This window comes from Micropterus salmoides, unplaced genomic scaffold (genome assembly GCF_014851395.1).
Source record: "Micropterus salmoides isolate LMB-PRFRI ecotype aquatic unplaced genomic scaffold, ASM1485139v1 Ms_hic_scaffold_4, whole genome shotgun sequence".
Classification (NCBI taxonomy): domain Eukaryota; kingdom Metazoa; phylum Chordata; class Actinopteri; order Centrarchiformes; family Centrarchidae; genus Micropterus; species Micropterus salmoides.
Window position 1 is genome coordinate 21,909,410 of NW_024043372.1, and position 25,489 is coordinate 21,934,898.

General features: G+C 41.9%; 1 protein-coding gene across 3 annotated transcripts in view; it reads left to right on the top strand.

Annotated features, from left to right (window-relative positions):
• The window catches only part of celsr2 (cadherin, EGF LAG seven-pass G-type receptor 2), a 71,523-nt gene that overhangs the window by 4,705 nt on the left and 41,329 nt on the right, over positions 1 to 25,489 (top strand). For all 3 annotated transcript variants that reach the window (XM_038696766.1, XM_038696767.1, XM_038696768.1), the window contains exon 2: positions 18,437 to 19,144. In XM_038696766.1, the coding sequence (XP_038552694.1) occupies positions 18,437 to 19,144 (708 nt within the window). The remainder of the gene's footprint in view (positions 1 to 18,436; positions 19,145 to 25,489) is intronic.

The window sequence follows — 25,489 nt, forward strand, 5'->3', positions numbered from 1 at the left end:
CTGTGTTCCCTACCCCTTTTTAATTTTGCATTCCTGCACAAATTACAGAGTTTTATTTGCTTCCAAAAATGCGACTGAACTCGAATTGCACCCGCAGAGTGGAGGAGTGTGTTACCCTCTGCTGGAGCTCATTTGACGCAGTGTGATCCGCTGTAAATCTGCCTTCTCTGTGACCTTGGTACAACCTAAGAGCGAAGGAAGCAGACCCAGGCAACCTTATTAAGAGATTGGACATCAAGGTTAACAATGAAATCAGATACTTAATGGGAACAGAGAGGATTAATGTTGGGAGGAACCTTGGGATTTCCTTGATTTGACCGAAGTGTTGATTCACACCCAGTATTAAGTACTTTCGTATTTGTTGATGAGTTGACACTGAATAGCAGATACTGTATGGTTAGAGTGGGTAGTCGTTATAATGGATTGGATCTGAGCTTTGCCTCTCTGGAGAACAATAGGGAGCTGTCGATTCAGGGGCAGGCGCTCGAGCTCATACCAGGCTGTGGTTTGGGGCAACAGCTGTGACTCCACCAAGGACCAATTAGAGGCTGTGTCTCCCCAGCGCGCCCTGCACCTGCTGGGGTTTATGTGTCAGCACCCCTGCAGGAGACGGAGGGAGACTGAGGGAGGCAGGAGGGCAGAGGGTGGTATGGGGTGGAGGGTTAAGTTGAAGTTGAGTAAACAGGGAACATGTTGGAAAATACAGCCGTACTGTAACAGAGCAGGAAAGTGAGTAGACCTTAGACTGCTGGAGGAGGAGATGAGGTTGGAAGATGAGCTCCTCCACTAGATGCTGCTGACCCCAATTTTCAAAGGCTTCTCTCTCCAGGGACCTCCCAAGTCTTCCCATTATCTTTCTCTTTATGGTGCCATTTAAGAGGCCCCTTATGATGGACAATTTTTGATGGGCTCTTTTGTATGTTGTTGGACTGTGAATAACATCTTTTCTGAGCACCGCTCTTTACACTGAAATGGATGTTAACGGTTCTAATGTAGCTTCACTTTGCTTCAAGTTTAAAGTGTTTCCTGTGCCATAGCTTTGGGAAGGTAACCGTTGAATAATCCACAGATTATGGTGATCTTAAAGTTGAATTCAGGAATATAATCCATTGCATTGGTCCAACTCCCTGATGTACACTCATTACTATTCAGATAAAATTGGACCTCACATTGACTTGAAAATGTAAAATATCATGATTAACTTCAGTATAGTAGTTTAATGATCAATTGCGTCTCTTTACATCAAGCCGTGGGCCACAGACATGTTTATAACTTGGGTATTGTAAAGGGGGTGTAAAAGCAAAAAAAAAGAAGATGAGATTGTGTTTATAATCCTTAATTATATCAAATTAAAATGTAACTTAAAAATGATGTGCTTTATGTGTAATATCATTTGGGACAGTTTTGCTTTCCTTTTATGATTTATGATTCTCTTTTGAATTTGCGTTTCATTCTCATCTAAAAGATTTTCTATTTCACCAGTCACGCGCTGCCTACAAGTGACTCATTTCAACGTAATAAATTATTTATCCTGACAATTGTACGCAGCAGTTTGCCCCTCAGCTCAACATACGATAAAGAGAAGAAAAAACACTGTTAATTACAGTCTAAAACAATCAGAGCCAATATGTGTAAAAACAATGTGTAGAATTGGTCATAAATACTTAAAAAATAACATCCCCCTCCCCAACCATTAAAAACATTAAAAAGTGGCACAAAAGCATAAAAAATGTTCCATGAAGAAGAGAGTAGACTGATAGCAGAGGGGATAAAGGACTTGGAATAACAGTTATGTTTACAGATGTGGCCAGGACTGTTCACTATGCTCATTGATTTCTTTATGATTTGGTGATCACACAGACAACCCAGGCGAAATGATCTGCGCAACCAAGCGTGTTCATTCTTATTTAAATAGAATAGATAGCCACTTCAAACAAGTTCATTAATTTCACTGAGAGTCCCAACAGATAATATTCAGATTCAGATTGGCACTATAATAATTCCAAACCATAAGCAGGCACTTAAAAACCCATCTGACAACCACATAACCCGTGTATCCTGCTGCCTTTATTGTGTATTGGCTCTGTGCGCTGGCATTAATGAGTGATTATAACCATTTAATTATGTTTGCCAGTTGAGGAGTCAGATTTACAGCAGGGGTGTACGGGCGCTCGCCCTGCCTCCATACTAAATGGGAGGAAGGAGAATAGTAAACTCATCTTAAGGTGGTGTGGGAATCAATTGGTGTTGTACTGAAACTCATGTAAAATTTTAGGGATCTGTTGACTTCTAGCTAGTGCTGATAATAATAATTCGTCAAGTGTCATTTCTGCATTATGAAGAGAATTGTGGTCACACTGCAGCGTGAGAGGCTGGTTGTCGTCTGTGGGATTAGATTTGCTGCATCTGTATCCAGGGATGTGTCAGACCAGTGTTGACATACTCTGGGGCTGATCTAGTGTTCCCATGCAAGCGTGAGCCTGCATAAATAGGTGTTTGCATTTGATGGCAAAGATGTTTCCGTATTTTTATTAAAGCCCTTATACATACCCCCTATAGAAAAGTGTAGCTAATCCTTCATTATTCCTCATTTTTTGCATGTTCTTATTCCTGGTAGTTTGAATAGGAGGCCAATTTGTTGTGTATTTTATAGTTTTGTCACTATTACGTTGATGCATCAATTCCTGTACTTTTCTCGCACTAGAAAGAGACTCTCTAGGCTTACATTTGAACCTCCTGTGTGGCAAATATAGAACATATACATTATAACAACTACGCCATCAGAACACTCTGTCCTTATCTCTGTTATAGTGAAATTCTGAGTCCAAGCCAATATCAACCCCCATGCTCACTTTGCAAATGCCGATGCAGAGATTTAACAGGCAAACACGCCTCCACAACTAATGACGGCAGTTTGATTCAGATCACATCACACTGCAGGTTGTACAGACACTCAAATTACATGGTGGACAGCAGATATTTTCTCTCTCTGGTCACCGCTGGGATTGAGACCCTTGTAAGTTTAAAGTGTGAGTCTGAAGTGGCTGTGGAGGCTCCAAGGTTAAACTACTTCGCTGTTGAACTTGTCTGAGCCAAACTTGCTGGCATTCAGCCCATCTAACAGCAGCAAACAATGAATCAATGAATCAATGAAGTTGTTTGTTTCTCAAAGTTTATTTCGTCCATTTAATAACTTGTTTTAAAGACACTCAGATACAGGATAGATGTCAGTATTCTATATTGTTGAATGTGTTTTTATGTTGCCTTAGACCCCGTCCGTGGCCTTCGCCGTCCTTGCGTAAGATAATGCTACAAGCTTGGAATTTTAATAGAGGAGCGTCTCTGCTCCATCACATACTGTATAAGTAAGAGCCAAGACACTCACATCCAGCCTAATTTCATTATAATATATTAAACCTTTAAGCTGTCTGTGGGGGCACTTTCTCAGGGGTTTGTCTTCTGTAACTCTATCAAGCTGCACAAATCTGCTATATTTGTGTGTGTGTGTGGGGGGGGGGCCTCAACAGCTGGACCTCTCTGATTGCTTTTCTCCTCGCCTTCATATAATTATTTCACTCGCGGTGTGAAGCGGAGTGTACCTTGGATTTCTGTGTTCTTCATGGTTGATGGGTGTCTGTTTGCCTCGTGGTTGATTCATAGGAGTCACAGCTTGCAAACGCTCACCCGTGTTTTCTGGACTGGAGTCACCCGTAATGCGCTCCTTTCATTCTTCGTGCCTCCCTCTGCCTCCCTGGACGGCGTTAGTCACACTTGCAGGCTTGCTTGGAATGTGTTGTAGCACTGTTTCTCTCTTTAACATCACCTATCACCTTGATCCTGTTTCTCTTTCCCACTTTTTGTTTGCCTGTCACCATTCCCCATTTTTCTCCTATCTACCCGGGTCTATAGCTCTCACCCCTGCAACCTCCACTGTTCCCTCCCATCATTTCAAGCTCCTCCACCCTCCCTCTTTACCCCTGTGCACCCCCCCCACCCCCTTTCTGTCTCACCCTCCTTTGACTGTTGCCCCCCCCCCCCCCTCCCCTGTGAAAGGAAGAATGCCTAAGAGAAATGCTTTGTTAAGCACCCAGTTGTCATGGTGAACCCAGCAATGCCTGAGAAATTCCTTGTGGGTGGGGACGAGGGGTAAGGTCCCTTTTGTGGAGGGAAGATGGGGGGGAGGGGAGGCACATAAAGTTCTAAAGAGCAACTGTCCCCCTCTCCCTCCTTCCAGTGAAGCATGTAAGGCTTTCTTTAGACCTGTAATGCTCTAGGACACATTGACCTGTCCTGCCGACTGCTTTCACTCTGTAAGCATTTTTACAGAACACGCAGCAGCCGACGCCTGACTGCAGATATAAACTTTCTGTCAATCTGATATGTGTTTTTTTGAAGGATAAAGTCTAGTCTTGCATGCGACAGACTTCAGAGGCACCCGAGAGTTTAAAGCGCACGGTGATATGATAGTGTCGTCCTCTTTGATTTGCGACACAGATGCACTCAGAGGGTATCCGATTTCTTGACGCCAGCTTGTTTCTCAGCAGCAGAACATCCTCCTGTGGGCCTCGCTCCTCTACGCTTGGTTGCGTTGATGGTCTGGAGGTGGGGTGAGGGGGCGGGTGAGGAGGGGGAAAGGATGACATCATGTATGTGTTAGGAGGGGAAATCGTGTTTGGGATTAGGGCTGGTGCATCGCTGGGGTGAGACCTTATGGTGCTTGCATATATCTGAGTGTTGTCCTGCATTGTCCTCACTATCCCAACAGACAATGGGAGTTTGCTCTGTCTGGGGTTACACCCCCCCCTCTTTTTTGTTCACTTGTTTTCCCCCCAGTGCTGCTCTCACGACATTTTCACCGGACCTGTTATGCATCATAATCCTATTTACTGTACAGTCTGATGCAGTCTCCATAAATATGGAGCACATGTAATAAAGCTCTAGTATACACTCATTCCCAACCAGAGAATTTACTGATATGACTTATGCCAAAGAGGGTACTTCTGCATGGGGGTACTTTTTTTTGTGCAGTAGGCCTAAATACACACTCAAAGTGCAGCAGGAATGCAAACTTGAACAAACCAACCGAAACACTGACATTTCAGTAAAATGAAAAATATGTTTCACAGTATCTACTTTTCTATAATGAACAATGTTCAATAACATAAAGCTTAAAATCAATTAAATTAAACATATTTGTAACGTGACAGATGGTGTTGATGAAGTTGTACCTGAATTCATCCGAAAATGTTGTGAACCGCTGGTCTAGCACAGTAGACAATGTATTTTCTTCTCTTGTAGTAAAACTAATTCCACACCTCCACTGGAGTACAGAAAGCACATGCTTCTCACTCTGTGAACGTGACAGAGTATGTTTATTTAACCGACCACTACCTCTACGCTACATTGCGCTCATTTAGTATCGAACCAGACCAGAGATTTCACAGTGACCTGGTTTCATATGCTTCTATTCCGCTGTGCAAATTATCAACATTAGGCTGTTAGACAAGAGGGTAAGAGGTGTGACTGGTAGAGGTGGTGAACCGTAAGGGTGCTAGAGTTTGAGATGTTTCATCACTGTCTAATTTATATGAATACTGACAGAAGGGCTTCAGGGTAACAAAACAGATGGTTTCCTCATGAGCTACTACGGTGGTATGATGGTGCTTTCACAAATTGGTGGCACTTAATGAACGAGAGTGACCTTTTATACTATTCACTTAGATTCAAGTGGATTCTTGTTCGTTTTTTTTCACCACGTTTGTTGATCTGAACAGTTTTCCAGTTTGTCTTTCCAAAAATAACTGACCTGCAACAGCAGTCAGACATTAAACTGTCAGGAAATATTAATATAATTGCCCCTTTTCAGCACTTGTATCAAGCCTGGAACATGGCTTTGAGTAGTTGCCTGCTCCATTTTGAAGCTTGTTAGTAAATGACAATGTCGTTATTGTGCTGCTAGATGCTAAGAATCCAATATCTATCAAATGGCTATTGCTATGTTTGAGTAACAGCCTCATGCATGGTCACATCTCTGCATGCTAATGTCTCTTTACTACCGAGCTGACAGCAGTTTTCCTTTGATATGCAAATGTTCTGATTGGAAGAGTTCAAATCCTTTTCTGCGGCTCTAAAGCTGCTTCTCTATAGAGGAAGAATCTGTGGAATCTGTCCTCTTCTTGTGGTTTTCAGATGCAGCAGGAAAGTGTCATCAGTGGATGCTGTGGCAGGGTCCACAAATAAGTATGAACGGCCTCTCTCCAACAGAGTCAGCTTTCCTCCTGAATGGAGAAATCAGGAGAGGGTGTGGGTTTGCTCTGACTCCTCTGGATTGAAATCCTCAGGCTGACATTGAGCTGCACAAGCAGTTTTCGTTATTGGCTTCGCAGGCACTGTAGAATTAGGTGTTGTGTGCATCATTACAGCTGATCTTTGTTCTTTTTTCTAACTACTTAAGTTTAATTGCTCTGCAGAAGAATATAAAACAGCCAGTTGTTGTACTGCTTCAAAAACAAGCCCAGAGACGTCTGAATATTTATTTAACCTCTGTGTTTTTCTGTTCTGAAACAAATGAACACACACAAACATACACATACTTGCACACAGTGAAATTGATAATTTAGTGTTATGATGAGATCTGCAAATCTGCGTAGGAGTTTGAGCATGCTGTCCATTCCTCCTCCTTTGAGAGGGAGATTTATAAGTCGCTTTTCTGTTATACATGAGCTGCTGGTGTTCAGATGTGTTTTATTCTGTGGAACCAACAATACAGTTCCCAACCTGGTGGAGGTGAGCAGCTTTAATCCCCAATCAACCAGAAATCTGCCTTAGTCTGCTGTCATTGTGTGCTGAAAATTCCCCAAGCTGCGGTTGTTAAAGAATGTTTTTGGTAATTAGAGAAGCTTTAGCGTTTTCACAGCCCTCAGTATGTTTTGCCCTCCAGGCCACTACTACCTTGGCTTCTAATGCTAGGCAATATAGTACTCACCAATCATATTAGTGTCTAAATTAGATTATATAATAGTAAATAGTATATATTATTTGTTTAAAGTAAACAATTAACTTTCAGGTTTAAATCAGATGTCCCTGTCAATTGTTGATTTGTCTCTTAAATATGTCCACAGAGTAATTTTTTAATAGAGTTTTTATACAAAAATCCTTCTCTTTTGAGGCACTGTGGTATACTGGTTTACTGGCTGCCCATCATACAAAACCACCACTGACTGTTCATAGCAGTTAGCCGATGGATATCAATAGGACATGTGTGTTTCAATTTCAGTTGGCAAAAACTTTTAAATAGTTTGACATTTTGGGAAACATTGATACCACTCTCTTAAATGTCCATTGAATATGAAGCTACAAACAATTGGCCAGTTAGCTTAGCTTTGCACAAAGACTGGAAAACACTGGCTCTGTCTTAAGGTAATTAAATCCACCTACTAACACCTCTTAGTCTCTTAGCCACACTACTCCGTTTTAGTTTACAAATGGAGAATTTGAATATGATCTCCGTTTACACCAGCGTTTAAGCTGCCTATCAGTGTTGATCTCTGTCTACATGAAAACGCACATCTATTGGCCGTTCAGGTACACTGGGCATGTGCATGCCGGTGTAAACATGAAGCAGATGGTCTATTCTGTAGTTACAGAAGATTTGGTGAAAGAATAAAGAAATGTAGACGAAGAATCAGACCAGATTTTTTTTGCATGCACCAATAATGAGCTGGGACTGTTACTGAATGTAACATGGGACTGTGGTGGTGGAAAATAGGGAGTCGTTGCAAAGTAAATGGCGACATGCACAGTACAAGTGTAGGCTATAAGTGTTATTTGCACAGTACAGAATATTTTAATAAAAATACCAAATTAAAGACTGTCAGTAGCACAGTGTGTCTGCTTTGCATGACTTATAAAACCCAATCAGAGAGCTGAGCGTGAGCGACTGCGTCATCGTTTCTAAAGTCCTCTGTTTTGGCCCGTCTTCACTAAAACTCCCTCCGGAGTTTCTAAATTCAAAACAGGGTCGGCAGCGCTTCCAAACTTCTCCATTTTAGGTCTTCGTTTTCGCCATTTTAGTCTGGACGGGAGGTGCAAACGTAGCAAAAGGTCTCCGTTTTAATTCGAAAACGCAGTACAGTTCATTCTGATTTGTGTGACAAAATGTACTCTTTTAGGTTAAAAAAAATCATAATTTTGGTGATCTAGGGATTTTAACACATTTAATTGGTAGCTAGGTCTTTGCTTGGGGGAATTTGGATTCATCATCTAAATTCCTGACAATGTCCCAGGGGAAGCATGGTGTGGCGTTGAGCCTCGGTCCGCGCTGTCCTTGATTTCTGATGGCTCGATGGTGAAGTGAGCCACTGTAGGTGGATGGAGGCCTGGCAGGAATCGTTAGAGTATTGTATGCAGAGCGTGGTGGTGGTGGTGGGGTGCCAGCTTCGGCCGTTGCTTGTCTAGTGGGGGTCAGGAAGAGGTGGGAGGGGATAGGGGTAATGAGATGAAAAGTCTGTCCCTCCCTTTGCAATGCATAGCCTCCACCCCCCCAACCAGTCGTCAGGCTCCATTCAGGCAGCAGTTGAGTGCGTTTCACCTCTCAGCCCTGGTTAATTCAAGCAGGCCGCTCTGCAGCCACATTTTACGGCGTCCCTTTTGATCGCCAGGACTTGAGATTCCAGCTTTTAAATTAAATCGACACCAAACAGAGTGCACTTAGTTTTAATGAAGGAGACATCTGATAAGCTTGATCTAACGGACATGAGCCTATTTTAAACACTGCCAGAGCACTGAGGCACAGATCTCCAACATCATGAAAAACCTCTGCTCCCTCGCTCTTTAACCCACATCAGCCCTCATTAGTGTCTGTCCAGGACTGATTTTTTTTCTTTCTTCTTTACTGGAGTATTAATTGAACCTCAGCCTGCTGACTGGTTTGAAGGTGGGGATTAAGCCTGTTGTCCTGCTGGGTGCTTTCTATTCCTGTATGTCCACCTGAGGTCCATTCCCATGAAATCAAAGATCCCAGAGCCTAAAATGAAAAGAAAAAAAAAAAATTTGCTTGGCCAACTGTGCCTGAGAGCCAATTTGTAATCGTATTTTGCCATTTCACTTTCTTTTCTTTCTTTCTTTGTTCTGACGTTTTACGTCACAATGTGTGTTGGAACAGCTCCAGTTGTCTTATGTTGTTTTACACACATTTTTTGTCCTCCTCTAATTTCACTCTTGACCAGATTTATAGTTGAGTGGGCCCCATGTTGACATGTCCCAGCACCTGTAAGGTTTAGTCTTAAACTGGCCAGCAACATGTCAATGTGATTACAACTGAGCTGCTGATCTCTGACTATAGAGGGCCAAAAGCTTCAGAAGGAACAAGTGAAATGTAATAAATTAGTCAGGGTAACACACACACATACAGCATCAGAGCCCCAGTGATTAATGTATGTGTTTGAAGGCTGTTCCAAGGGCAGAGTATTTAATTCTAATTGAGTTAAACTGTGTCCTGTTGCTGGCCCCAGAGGGACTGTACTCTCAGGTCACGGCTTTGTGGTTTGTTTGGTTGGTGTGGATGTGTTGTCTCTCTGTGACCTTGTGTGGACTCGGTGGTGTGGCGTTTGTCAGCAATATGCACGCGCGACACTTTTGATTGGCTTGTTGGTTGGTTTCTACTGTTAATACCTACTGCAGAGGTCTAGCAGAGAGAGCTGTTCTCCCATCTTCAGAGCCACCGCCCACATTTATCAAACTAAAATGCAAGTGAAATTTTGAACTTAAGTGAAAGATAAAAGTAAAAATAGTTACACTTTTACTCCCGCCCTCAAACACAAGAAGATGTATGAAATATCCCATCTCTTCAAAAATGCTCTAAACTTTAAGAGTAGATTCTAGATGGTCGCCAGACAGAAACAGAGTTGGACACCTGGATGTGAAAATATAATCTGTCTTGATGGATAAAACATTTAGTTAAGCAATATGTACAGTACACTGTATTTCAGAATAAGCTGGTTTTAGCCTATTATTTGCATTTGATACAATGTTAGAGCACTTGTTATTTTTGCATTCCCCTGATGGGCAAACAATAAAAATAAAGCTGCATTTCACTTTCAGTATATCATCATTGCAGTACTGATTTCTCCTAATTACATGTTTTCTCTGATATACCCTCTCTACCAGCAGCATCATTTCCTCCCTGCTCCAATTCAGTTTTTTTTATTTCCCCCCTGTTTATATATTTATGTATCGTAAATATATTAGACCAGATACTTTGAAAGTCTGAGGAGGAGCAGGATTTTTATTCTTCACTTTTTACCATAAGTCGTGTCTTTAAAGGCTTTTTAAGTGTAATTCCTCGACGTTTTATATAAATACGAGCCCAGATCTCACTGTTACATCCTGAAACAAACAAACAAACAGAAAGTAACACTCTGCACGCTCATTTCCAAATCATAAACCCACTTAAAAGTTTGTAAGTTTGCAGAACGGCTCGCTAGCTGGAGCTGTGAAACCTGTAAACTGCAAAGACATCCACAGGCCTTATCCCTCCAAAGTGATTTTTAATTTATGATCTCACTATTGATCTTGGAAATGGGACCCAGGCTTTGCGCTCTTTGATGTAGTGAGTACTCGATGCGTGCTGCACATACTGTAGTGTAGTGATGCTGAACAACTAAGACAGGCTCTGCTCAACCTCATTACCTTCTTACCCGGAGGTTCCCCTCAACATGACACACTTCTGCAGAGAAACACACAGCTCCCTCTGAGGCAGCTTCGGCCCCTCCGGATCACAGAATTAACGCACTTTAGTTAGATTATGGCGTTCCCAACGTAGGACAATTAGACATGTGATGAATGGCTACTTTAGAGAGCTGCCTGAGTGCGATTATTTATCGGCTCCCCACTGTCACGATGATAAATGGTATTTTTATAGTGTCTCTAATGTGATTCCCCTCCTCACAATAACTGGAAGGTGTTTTCATTGGCTCAGTGTTTAACCAGCACATTAGCTGCTGAAGTGCCTCTGAGCAAGACACTGAGTCAACAACAGCTACAATGTTGATAATATAATGTGAATATGTTGTATGTATCGCCAACTTTATTCACCACCTAAAGACTGCCTCTGATTGGTCAGACCGGCAGGGTAAAGCTGTTTGAAGCTTGGAGTCTGTAGTTTTAACAGCTTTTCTTTTTACGTTGACCATTTACAAACAGATTGTATTTTTTCACAAGTAAACAGAGCCAATATCTGGCGTTTTAGTCACAGACGTCAATGTGATGTTAATTGAAATAGTAGATTTTACACTTGACAGTTTTTTTCTGCAGGTTTTCTCAAGTTGATTAATGTTGTACAACATGTCTGCAGCTATGCTAGTGTGGCTCTCTGTGAAGATGTAACATTACTTTGGCATAGTGGCGCTTTTTGAGCTACATGCTAACATCAGCATGCTAACATGCTGATGTTTAGCAGGTGTTATGTTGACTATGTTCACCATCATAGTTTAGCATGCTAATGTAACGGTAGCCAGGTAGGCTTTGCAGTTAGTAAACCTCACTCCCCAACACCTTAAGAGACACACTGGCGACCAATGCTAAGGCCCATGTTTTTTAACTCTTCTCTTTAGCGCGTCCGCTTCCTGTACCCGAGCTCACCGGTTCGAGTCAGGACCGTGCAGTACAACTCGGGACCAGTTACACTAACATTTGCTAAACCAGCCCTAAAAACATGAAAATAAAAAAACATGTCAAATGATTCTTCTTCTTCTTGGATATTTTATTCATCATTACAATGTCTAATACAGTCCTTTATACACACTATGATGGAGAATTGTAAGTTATATGCATACTGAATATTAACCAGCAGCCTGATATGTTGCTTGTTCACGTTACAGCTCCTAAACTGTGTCTCATGGAACTTAAATTTATTTGAATGCAGCTTTCAGGTTTCAGTTGATGAGGACCACTTTAATGCTCCATCGGTTTTGCACTCTGTGAGACTGGCAGCAGAAATCTGCACTGATGCCGTAATAACTTCGCCAGGTCCAGATTAAGCCCTCTAAGATTCAGTCCTTATACTCTATGTCCTTATATAGCTTATGTGTCCACATAGTCGTGGTTTTCCCATCAAACTTACAGCATTTGTAGCTTGTTGTCCCCTGTGTCTGTTTCCTGTCTTCTTTTCTCTTTCTGTATATACACAGAGGAAAAAACAAATCCCACTATAATCTTTTAGACCGAGCATAAATAACTAATGATAAACTATCATTTCACCTGGTGAAGCTCTGAGGAAGCTAGTCGGGATGACTGTCGTGCTGTTGTGGGTGATGTCTCTGTCCTCAGTAATGTGGTCACACAGTCCTTCCGATCTTTATCCGCCATGACTTTGTTGACATTTTCTGGGCTTCGGCTGGGAGATTTGATGGCAACTTTGTGGTCTAATTAGGCCAGTCTCACCGATTTGTTCTTTCTGTCTCTGTCTCTCTCTCAGCAGTGTATTATCCCAGCAGCCCGATCCCTAGTAGGTTTAAAACAGAAATCCATATATATTGGCTTGATTCATATGTTTCTTTACAGCAAACACTACACCCTAAAGGCTCTCACTGTGTTCATATAACAGTGTGTCAGTGGGGTATTTATCGTTCATAATTGTTTTCTCAGTTGTAACTGGGCTTCATTAATATTTCCGAGATGAAAAGCTGTACACCTCCCCTTGCCAACCCATAACCTTTGTGTGTCTCTGAGATACTCTTCTCTGTAAATCAGCTTGTTTACATGCCTCAGTTTATTAGCGGAGCTGTCTTGTAGGATTTCTTGACTCTCTTGATATGCCTGATTTTAAATTAGGAGAATGAGCAATAACCGTCAGAATATTTTGTTTACATGCCAAATTCAGTTTCACAAAGAGTGCCTTCGTTTGCAGGTGAAAACAGTCGACACACAGCTTTGAACACTGAAAAACAGCTTTGCTGTTGTGTATTTGGTGATGCCCTTGTATTTAAAGCAAAACATTCACCAAAATCAGTGAGTTGTGAGGGTTTTTAAATGACAACATTGATCCCACCTTCAGTGCAGACTGTGTTATTTTAATCTCACTGTCATGAAGCTTCGCTGTTTTCCTCGTCTTCAGTGATTCTGTGATGACTGAACCTCCACGGCTTCAATGTACCCTCTCTGCTCTACTTGGATTGATATATGGATCACCACCACCCTCGCACACAAACACACAATGCTGTACACAACCTTGGTAGTCTTGCAGGCACAGTGTGTGTTTAATGTTTTCCCTGGCGCCACTTCCTAGCTGAGAGCATTCCTGGCACCCCTGAGGCCCAGAGGGGGTCGAGCTCTGGGCTGAAAGCAGCGTCACACTTCAGACCTGGCACCTCGTCTCATTGCCAACTAAGCATCCCTGTTTTTCTCCTTTTTGGCCCAAAACGCCCGCTTACCCTCCAGTCCTGAGCAGAGGATCCTTCCATGGAGAATGACCTCTTTGAAGGATGGTGTGGTTCCTTTCAGAGGAGATTCTCCTCGCGCTCAGTTTCCCAGCGCTGCGTCTACGTCTGGACCTCTGCCCGAGCTCCCATCCAAGAATGTGAATTGGCAAAGGACATAATTAAGGCGATGTCTGTCCTTATACGTGGCCTAACCTTTAAGATCCACTGTTTACTGAGAGCGGTGTTTTTTTCTGGCTACTGTTGCCGCAGAGTATCATATATAATGGAGAAAGCACTGGATGAGGGAGAAATTAGATTGTTGTTTGGTAGTTTCTGTCAGGTTAGAAAGGATTTCAGTGTCTTAAGTAAAATGTTGAAAACTGTGAAAGTGTAATAACACCACCGCTTTACTGTACAGCTCTTAATGTTTGTTTCCCATGAGGCTTGGCACTTGAAATACTCCTCTGTCTAAAACCTGGAGTCATAATACATTTCCACTGATAGGTTGTAACAGCATGTAGAACTTCCCTCTTTTGAATAAGGTTGTTTTATGTCAGGGTGTGTGTGTGTGTTTGTAGCTGCAATGTTTTTCTTGCTGTGACTGTTGAAGACTATAAACATCTTGAGGTCATGATGTTTAAATCTGTGTGACGATTCGTGAAATGTGAACCCAAAGTCCACAAAGTCTTTGTTCTAACAATAAAATTAAAGCCAAATTATAGTCAATTAAGTAATTAGTCAGTTTACTGAAAGTTTAGGTACATTTTTTAAGCGATAATATGTTTGTAAATAATATGTAAAATCTTTCCACCTTCTCAAATGTCAGTATTTGCATTTTCTAAAATTCTTTTATGACATCAAAGTGAATATCTTTGGGTTTAAGGAATTTTGGTTGGACAAAACTAGCTATATGCTGATTTCTTAAATGTGTCCTTGGAAAGTGTAGAGGCTGTAGAGGTTGTGCCTTTGTCGTGGCTCCCAGTTCTCTCCTCTTATACTATGCAAGTGTTTTCTTGTGTACACAGGTGTGTGTGTGTGTGTGTGTGTGTGTTTACAGTAAAGTGTGAATTGGAGGAACGACCCTGCTTGTCTCTGTCCTTTGATTTTTTCCCCCACTTCCTCTGCTAAGGCCCCGTATTATTACAGTGCTGGAAGCGCTTGACTGAAAGCAGAAGGATTAAAGCCGTGTCAAACATGCTTCTCTGTCTCACTTCCTCTATGACCCCCCCTCCCCCCCTCCTCCTCCTCCCTTTCCTCCCACCTCCCTTGGCACTGTGTGTTTAAACTCGCCCAGTGCCAAAACAGGGATCTGGTAACTTTGGGCAGCGCTGTTTGTTTGTGTGAGTTCAACTCGCAGGTTCTGCTCTCTGGCAGGAGTCCAGACGCCCAAAAAAACAAAGTGTTCCATTGACTATTTTGGAGGGAGAGGTCGGGGCTTGTTTTCATGACACATTTCATTTGATGAAGCCCGTTCTGTGTTTGCTCTGAGGCAACAGAAACCTGCCAGCCAGCGGTGAGAGAGACAAAATGATAGTGGTCTCCCTCTGTGACCTTAAATTGAGACTTTGTAACTTTAAGAAAACAAAATGACAAAATCTTTCTCTTGCAAATGAAAAGTGATATTAATAAGCAGTTGCCATTGCTCAGTGCTCAACACACTCAGGGGTTGTGCCCCCCCCCCCAAAGCTCCATCCACAGACGATGAGATAAAGTATGATTACTCCATCTAATCTAAACTGGTTACAAATTTTTAAGGAATATTCTTCCACTGGATCTGAAATAAATTGGGATATGATTTCAAGTAATGAGAAACACAATCTTAGACAGATGCAGGCCAAATAGTTTATTGTATATAGATAGATACGTACTTTATTCATCTCTGAAGGGAAATTTCAGTGTTGAAGTAGCAGCGGTTTACATGAAATAAAATTACAGTTACATAACATACACAAATTACACAAAACATGCACGAGTATGGGATGACTTTGACTCCTTATCACAGGGCAGAGCGCTGAATAATCCAGGTTAAATTGTAGTTGTTCAATTGTAGGTTAAATTTGTTGCAGACTTTCTCTGGATTTAGGGCTACCTTGAAGTTTTAACTGACTCAGATCCATAGGCGTTGTGCTTGTTAGCAACATACAGAACTGCCCTTTGTGTTCTTTGTGATTGGATGGTTTAGGTCTGTTTTCATTATAATTTTACTCCTCAGTGAGCCGGGCTCCGACTGCTCCTGGCAGTGACTTTCAGCTGATAAGCAGTTTTCCTTTATTGTAAATGTGGTTATAATAGAAAAACAAGCAAGAAAATAAGCTTCACAAAGTCATAGGTCAGTGTAAGTGGGGTACATATCTAAGTATGTTTGTCGTGCAAGGCAACATAATGTAATATTCATTTACATTTCATTCACCAACAGCAACATCTACATATAAATAAAGGCCTCACACGGGAATTAATGTATTGTACAGTCAAGACCTTTTGTATAATAGCAGACAAAACACTACATGCCTACAGTCAACGCCAAATAATTGAATGTATAGAAGATAAAACATTAACAGGATCTGCTATCGAAACAACCAGATAAAAGACAAGAGATCTGCTGAACTGAGAAATGCTGTAACCGTTGAGACTTAAGGCTTTCAGTATGGCATGTATAATGAAGTAGCATCTCCGCTTCCGGACAAAGAAAACAAAGAGGGAGTTGTGAATACAGGCGTGAAATAGCTGATTAGAAACTTGGAATGTATTGAAAGACAACATACACTTGTTCTGTCTTAGTCTTGGCATACGTCTATTATCTGTCCTGGCACATAAGAAACAAAAAAAACTCTTGTCTGAGCAGAAAATGAGTAAAAAAGTGTCCATTATATACTGTTTGTGCTTTTAAGTCCTTTTTTATCAGCTGGTTTTGCGTTTACAGTAACAAGCATGTTGTCTACATGTGTATCTACTGCGAATACCTGAACCCCGTGTTACAGGAGCCGCTGTTGCATAGATCCTCCACTGTGCAAGTACATGCATCTGTCCTGCTCTTCCTGTGGTAGCAGCATGTGCTGATGCTCCAGTCGCTGCTGACTTTGGTTTTCGTTGGACTCAATGTTATCATCTCATCTTGTAATACAAAATCATATGAAAATGTTTGAAGGATGAAAACATCTTGTCATGTAAAGGATAAGTCTGGTGATGCTAAAATTCCATCAACAAATCCCATGAAAAGACCTAAAGCAAGAATGTATTCTATCCATTAACAATTTTTGTTTGTGTATCTAAATATGATATGTTGATATGTTATTCCTCTGTGCCATAGACTGTTGTCCAAAATACACATTTTCATTTACATTTACTCATTTGGCAGATGCTTTTATCCAAAGCGACTTACATTTGAGGAACAACATACAATCATCAACAGAGCATCAAATACAGCACGAAATCTACAACTGACAATACATATTAATAAAAGCAGCAATAAATACTAGTAAGGGCCAGTAGCACATATCGCATCAATGGGGTAAACACCTAGGGAAAGAAGTTAGAGTTAACAAAAAGTGCAATCAATACAAGATAATTATAAGGGGATAGAAGAAGAAGAGCACAGGAAGTGCATGTTAGATGTTAGGAGTTAGGGGTGTAATAAGAGGAAGTGTTCTCGGAAGAGATGAGCTTTCAAGAGCTTCTTGAAGTTAGAGAGGGACGCCCCTGCTCTGATGGCTTGTGGTAGCTCGTTCCACCATCGTGGTGTCACAGATGCGAACAGGTGGGACTGGGATTGCTTTCTGTGAAGGGATGGCAGAGCCAGGCGGCGTTCATTGGAGGAGCGTAGTAGCTGAGAAGGAATGTAAACTTGTATTATGGAGTTTAGGTAGATGGGTGCAGACCCAGTAGTCACTCTGTATGCAAGCATTAGTGACTTGAATCTGATTCTGGAAGCCATGGGTAGCCAGTGGAGTTCACAGAGCAATAGAGTGACATGCATCCTTTTGTGCTGATCAAAAACCAGACGCGCTGCTGTGTTCTGGATCATTTGTAAGGTTTTCACTGCACAAGCTGGAAGATCTGCTAGGAGGGCATTGCAATAGTCAAGGCAACCATGGCCTGTACCAGAAGCTGGGTGGCATATTGAGGTAGGGCCTGATTTTTCTGATGTTGTATAGAGCAAAGTGGCCGACCGAGAGACAGCAGCAACATGGTCTGAAAAGGACAGCTGGTCATCAGTCATGACACCCAAGTTTCTCACCACCTTGGTTAGAGTGATGGTTGAGGAGTCAATTTGTAGTTTGATGTTATGGTGGATAGATTGCTTGGCTGGAATGACCAAGAGTTCAGACTTAGAGAGGTTTAGTTGAAGGTGGCAAGCCTTCATCCATGCAGATATGTCCATTACTGAGCCACTCCATTAACATGAACATGGGTAATGTAATTTATTTTGAGTTGGTCCCACATATGACCTGTAAATACTCACTAGAGCAACCAATTTGTGTATTTATCCGAACAAACACAGTATTTATTGCTTTACGGCTGTTTTGTAAATTATTTAGGCAAAAAAAGTATATATTCATGAGCATTTTTTAAAACATTTACATCAGAAAGTAGCTTTCAACCAGCTTTCAACCAGATCACCCAGCCTTCAGCAGCTTATATACATGCTGTGGATGAAATCATGACTGCCACAAAGCTCTGATGTTAACAGATCTGTCTCCATGATAATTGATGAAGCCCATGTGATTTGGTTGAAAGTTTTTCTCAACTTTATTGTCCCTGAGGGGGAATTTGTCTTGCAGCTGGTGAAACATGGAACACACACAGACTTGAACATAATTAAGATTAAGATTATGATTAAAAATATGATTCAAATATGTAAAAACAAAACCCCTCCTTAAATCTCACAGGACAATATACATCAAGCGACAACATAAGGTTACATCCAGGATCTTCATCCAACCCAATCACCAGGTCCAAAATATAAATGAAAGTTTCTTTTAGTCTGAGGTTAATGACTCTTTTCCTCTGGTCTTTTTCAGATGGTGTCCACTCAGTGTCAGCCCAGTGTCTTCTCCAAGTCACCATCATCACAGATGAGATGCTGTCCAACAGTATCACGTTGCGGCTGGCCAACACCTCCCAGGAACACTTCCTCTCCTTGCTGCTGGCCCAGTTCCTCGACGGTGTGGCCCGCGTCCTGTCTGCCGCCCCCGAAGATGTCGTCATCTTCAACATCCAAGACGACACGGACGTCAGCGCTCGCATCCTCAATGTCAGCCTCTCTGTGGCGGTGCCTGTGTTGGGGGAGGGACACCAGCGGCCTGGAAGTCTCAGCCAGGCAGTGGACAGGCTTGGGAGAGGGGTTGAAAGTGGAGGGGGAGAGTTTTTTGGCTCGGAGGAACTCCAGGAGAGGCTGTACTTGAACCGCAGCCTTCTAGCTAAGATTTCCTCCCAGGAAGTTCTTCCCTTTGACGACAATATCTGCCTTCGTGAGCCATGTGAGAACTACATGAAGTGTGTGTCCGTACTGAAGTTCGACAGCCTGGCGCCGTTTGTTGCATCAGATACCATCCTGTTCAGGCCCATCCACCCCATCGCTGGGCTGCGCTGCCGCTGTCCCACCGGCTTCACAGGAGACTACTGTGAGACGGAGATTGACCTCTGCTACTCGAAACCCTGCGGAGCCCACGGTGTTTGTCGCAGCAGAGAGGGAGGCTACACCTGCGAGTGCTTTGAGGACTACACAGGTGAGAGCCCTCATTTAAACTTAATTACTGTTGAAGGAGTGATGTTTTTTTTTTTCACAGTCAGTTTCATCTCTTGGCTTCATTAACCAATTGACCTCCCTTAGATACTGTTGTAGTTACTTTTCATTGTCACATGACACATAATGCGGCAGCAGGGGTTGTAGCCAATTCTGTGGTCTGGTCTCTGCCACACAGACCACTGGTCGCTACCACTAGGGGCGCTAAAGATACTGGTCAATGCCACACAGACCACTGGTCGCTACCACTAGGGGCGCTAAAGATACTGGTCTCTGCCACACAGACCACTGGTCGCTACCACTAGGGGCGCTAAAGATACTGGTCTCTGCCACACAGACCACTGGTTGCTACCACTAGGGGCGCTAAAGATACTGGTCTCTGCCACACAGACCACTGGTCGCTACCACTAGGGGCGCTAAAGATACTGGTCTCTGCCACACAGACCACTGGTCGCTACCACTAGGGGCGCTAAAGATACTGGTCTCTGCCACACAGACCACTGGTCGCTACCACTAGGGGCGCTAAAGATACTGGTCACTGCCACACAGACCACTGGTCGCTATCACTAGGGGCGCTAAAGATACTGGTCTCTGCCACACAGACCACTGGTCGCTACCACTAGGGGCGCTAAAGATACTGGTCTCTGCCACACAGACCACTGGTCGCTATCACTAGGGGCGCTAAAGATACTGGTCACTGCCACACAGACCACTGGTCGCTATCACTAGGGGCGCTAAAGATACTGGTCTCTGCCACACAGACCACTGGTCGCTACCACTAGGGGCGCTAAAGATACTGGTCTCTGCCACACAGACCACTGGTCGCTACCACTAGGGGCGCTAAAGATACTGGTCACTGCCACACCGACCACTGGTCGCTACCACTAGGGGCGCTAAAGATACTGGTCTCTGCCACACAGACCACTGGTCGCTACCACTAGGGGCGCTAAAGATACTGGTCTCTGCCACACAGACCACTGGTCGCTACCACTAGGGGCGCTAAAGATACTGGTCTCTGCCACACAGACCACTGGTCGCTATCACTAGGGGCGCTAAAGATACTGGTCTCTGCCACACAGACCACTGGTTGCTACCACTAGGGGCGTTAAAGATACTGGTCGCTGCCACACAGACCACTGGTCGCTGCCTTGCAGCCAGGCTGCCACACAGACCACTGGTCGCTACCACAGTCTCTAAGGGAAGGCTCCTTTCTGTTCCTTGTCACACAAACTGTGGCTGTATTAAAAAAGGTCAGTTTCAAGTTTGTATACAGTCTATGGTCCCAAAGTAAACCTAAAGTGACCTTAGATCATTGACAGATGATACAAATTTTTTTTTGTCTAATAGAGAGGAATGGATCAAAGCAATTTTCTACTGTATCTGGCTTAAGAATGAACTTGAACAAATCTGTTTATTAGGCTACCACTTGTGAATGTGAACTATCAGAAGTTAATGGTATCCCTGTGAAGAACCCAGTTACTTACCTGGGTGTGATAAGAATGAAAAACTCTGCAATAACCTAAACTTCAGCCCTGTGATTAAACAAATAATGAAAAAGGTTCAACATGTGGTGGATGAGGCATCTTTCACTGAATGGTAGAGTTCTACTATCTAATACTGAGGGAATATCCATATCTATGTATCCTTATCCCCTGAAATGCCTACTGAATTATAGAAAGAATTAGATAAGATCTTATTTCATTTCATTTGGAGGAACAAATGTCATTATTTAGGGAAAGATACCCTATGCAACATAAAAAATTGAGGTCTGGAGGTTTTAAGTTTTGAAACCTTAAACAATACTTTCCAAAGTTAAATGGCTAACTAAGTTGATAAAATGGCCTGGAAATGAGTAGATAGTATTTTATTCGCATGGTTGACTTGATCTTTTAATTTGGCGAGAGAGGGCATGAGACGAGGCTCCACAGTCCTGGTTTGCTGCCACACAGACCACTCCTCGCTGCCACACTGGTTGTTGTGGTCGCTGCCACTAGGGGCACTGAAGATAGTGGTCGCTGCCACACTGACCACTGGTTGCAGTTGGTTGTATCTACTATGTAATACATCTTTATCATAATTCTTTGTTAAATATACTATGTTATCGATTATGCCTACTCTTATTGTTGCACTACATATTGCGGTTTGTGTGGTTATAGCCTATCTACAGTAACAAATATATCTAGATCATAATACTTTGTTAAATATAGCCTACTAATTTTTGATTAACTATATTCTTATTGTTAAAATCAGTCTAGCTTGGATTCAACCAACAAGTGGTCACCACACTTTCCTTCACAGGTGACAACACTGGCCTTCTTCTTGTAGGCAAGAACCAAAGATAGAGAGATTTATTACTGCAGGTTAACCACACAAATTGCAATATACAGTGCACCAATAAGAATATAGGCATAATCGATAATATTGTAGGCTATATTTATCAAAGTATTGTGATCTAGATAGATGTATTAGCCTACTGTAGATTGGCTACAACCACACAAACTGCAATATACTGTAAGCCTACAGTGCATCAATAAGATATAATAGAGTATATTTTACAAAGTATTGTGATATAGAAAGATGTACACACACACACACACTTTCATTCACAGGTGATAACACAGGCCTTGTTATAGGCAGGGATTAAAGATAGATAGATGTAGGCTATTACTGTAGGTATAACCACACAAACTGCAATATATAGTGCAACAATAAGAATAGGCATAATACATAATATTTTAACAAAGAATTATGATAAAGATGTATTACAGTAGATATAACCAACTGCAACCAGTGGTCAGTGTGGCAGCGACGTCACACCGACCAGTGTGGCAGCAGTGTGGAGCCTCATCTCATGCCCACACGCACAAACACACACACAGCAGTCCACTACTTGCCCCTGATGTCTGCGATATTGCAACAAAGTTTGAGTTTCAATAGCGTGAAAAATGCCACCAAAGACTATTGCTCAAGGAGAGATGCAATTTTGCCCTTTATGGTAGGTATAATATTTAAGTGTTATTATTTTACGCACTGATGGCCGCCGGCACACTATAGCAAGCATATTATCATATGTAGCGCTGTACTAATCGGAGGATGCATCAAAAAGCCAATAATGCTAAACATAAGCAGCAGTCAATACAGAGTCTAATTCTAGTTTCATGTTTGCTGGTCGCAGCCTTAACCAGTTTGTTCAAAACTGTGAGCACGATAGTGGCTGATGGTGGAGAAGTGCAGCCATCCTGTCAGTCATGCGGTGCACAGCGTAAGGTAGTTTATTAGGAAAGTATGCTCATTTAAGTCTGTTTATCTTTTTAATGTAAATAATAAACAGATATGTTCAAGTTCATTCTTAAGCCTGATACAGTAGAAACTTGCTTTGATCCATTCCTCTCTATTAGACAAAAAAAAAATTGTATCATCTGCCAGTTGAGATAATTTAAATGATCTAAGGTCACTTTAGGTCTTCATTGGGACCATAGACTGTATACAAACTTGAAACTGACCTTTTTTAATACAGTTTGTGAAGGGAAGGAGCCTTCCCTTAGAGACTGTGGTAGCGACCAGTGGTCTGTGTGGCAGCCTGGCAGCCTGGCAGCAAGGCAGCGACCAGTGGTTCGTGGGGCAGCAAGGCAGCGACCAGTGGTCTGTGTGGCAGCGACCAGTGGTCTGTGTGGCAGCGACCAGTATCTTTAGCGCCCCTAGTGGTAGCGACCAGTGGTCGGTGTGGCAGTGACCAGTATCTTTAGCGCCCCTAGTGGTAGCGACCAGTGGTCGGTGTGGCAGAGACCAGTGGTTGGTGTGGCAGCGACCAATATCTTTAGCGCCCCTAGTGGTAGCGACCAGTGGTCGGTGTGGCAGAGACCAGTGGTTGGTGTGGCAGCGACCAGACCACAGAATTGGCTAAAACCCCCTCTCTAATGCGGTTTACAGTAATACTGCCTACGTTTAATTTGATTTATTCATTTAATTTTAGTTTATGTTATCTTTATAAAATTTGTATATTGCGACTCCACTGTACTAAGATATAGCACATTTAAACTATAGTACTTCCTGCACATATCTGTATTAAACATTCATTTCTGAATTTCTGGTTGGATGCTAACTGCATTTCATTAGCTCTGTAACTGCACTCTGTATAATGACATTAAAGTTGAATCTGTAACTAGCACTAGATGTTACTTGCTGTAGTTAACTAGCTTTATGAATACATGAAATTGTGCTAAAAGTGGCTACAGCTAACAGGTCCCAAAAGAAAATTTTGCACCCTCATCAGTTGGTGATCCATGTAAGAAGATATGGAAATAAAGGAGCAGTGTTGTGATTGTATTGAAAGTGTAGCGCTAGTTTGTCCTAGTATTATTATTATTAAGTATGACAAAGAAAAATGTAAAATCACACCATTATAACCTTGTTTGGATGCTTAGCGTATTATAGAGAAACATACTTGGATAAGCACACAAGCTTTTAGGATGAGGACTAACCAATAAGTTTGATAAATTTACATTATTTTGGGTACAGTTTTGGGCAGTACAGAGCTGCTAACTTTAGCTTTTGTAGGTAGTAAGCTAGTTAGCCAGACATGCTAACACCCTTAAATTGATTCCTTACATTTTTGATGTTGTGTTTTTGGTTTTGGTACAAGCATCACCCTTACTTCAGCTTCACCCTTACTTCAGCTTTATGTGCAAAAACACTAGCATGCGAAGCCTGGTTAGCCTAAGGCTGCTAAGCTATGATTGAACAATCACTGTTTGGGGTGGGGGGTTTAGCGATATGTAATTTAAGAGTAAGAGTAATTTTCCTGTCTTTAAATGTAGAAGGTGAAAGGGCACTATGCCAAGCTATCCACATGTAGCCTTCAAAATGTTAATTTCTTCTCCTTCACAAAGATCCCATGGGGGCTTTAATGTCTACATCTGTCCCATTCAACCCCCCCCTTCTCAGCTCTTTGTTGAACCTGTCCTGTACACTGACACGATAGGTCTGCAGACAAAGGCTAAGTGATGAGTTATTGATTTGGTTACCCCTTTTGCAATCAGCCACAGCGGAAGGATACCAACAAACATGAGCCTAAATAATAAACATTTTAGAAGCAGGTTGTCTTAACCGGAGCTGAATAACTTCAGTTGTTCAGTCTTTATCAAGTTTATTTACCAGATTAAGTTGAAAGGGATTTGAGTTTTTGTCTGTCAGTCACAGTGCTTTGCTAAAAAATAATCTTACATTTCCTTTACAGCATTCCTGAGCAAAATCAATTTATCTTTGTGTGTTCTGCTGTCATTGAATAACCTGCATATGTGCATAGTTATTCACACCTACACTCAAACCTTCACCTTGAGCTGGACAGCATTTCTTGTGTTAGCTAACATCCAAAAAACAGGAAGGACGATGATATAACAAACCTCTGTTTCCTATCTGATGTCTATATAAAGAATTTCTGATTCTGATAAAGGATGGAGATTTGCACAGAAATCTTTACTTTGTGTTGAATGTTTTGAAGCGAAGAAAACAACAGCAGTTTCTCTGTCCAGAGTGGTATTGCTGAGTGGAATAAGGGAAGGGAATTATTAATTATGGATGGCTACAGATGGAGAGTGTTCCCTGGCTGTGAAATGCCCCGTGGTAAAAAATGCCTTAGATAAAAAAACATATCACAAAGCACACAGTATGTCGAGACAGAGAGGACAGGCGCTTCCATTTTCAGCCATAATGAAAAACTAATTTATTACTGTTGGCAGCAGAATTGCTAACCAGTTCTGTTGCAGGAATTGTTTTTCAGTGTCTGCTCCAAAAATTATTCACATCCTCAAAGGGTTAAAGACTGCCCGCTCACTATTTTATGGTTAATGGGAAAAGGGAGAAGTTGAAAAAGAGATTTAAGAGGAAGCGAATTAGAAATGCTAATTCATACCGTATGAATATTAGGGTAGTTGCCCCATGTTTTTGTTGAGAGGTTAAGTGGGTCAAACCCTGACTTTTTAATGTGATTTAGAGTTTCATCTTGTCTTTGAAGCACCATGCTAGTTGGTTTATTAAATGAAGTGGTGTAAAGTAACTAAGTACATTGACTTAAGTACTGTACTGTCATTTTTAGATACTGTACTTGAGTATTGTAATTGTATACTACTTTATACTTCTGGGAAAATATATATATTTTTACTCCACTACATTTATTTGATACTTTTAGTTACTTTACAGATTCAGATTATTCATTATTAGTGAAATTATTATACTGATTATTAATTAATCAATAAATACATTCTGATGTATTATTATAGCTTAAGCTATCCATCAGGTCATAAAATAAATGTTTTCTCATCTTTACCAG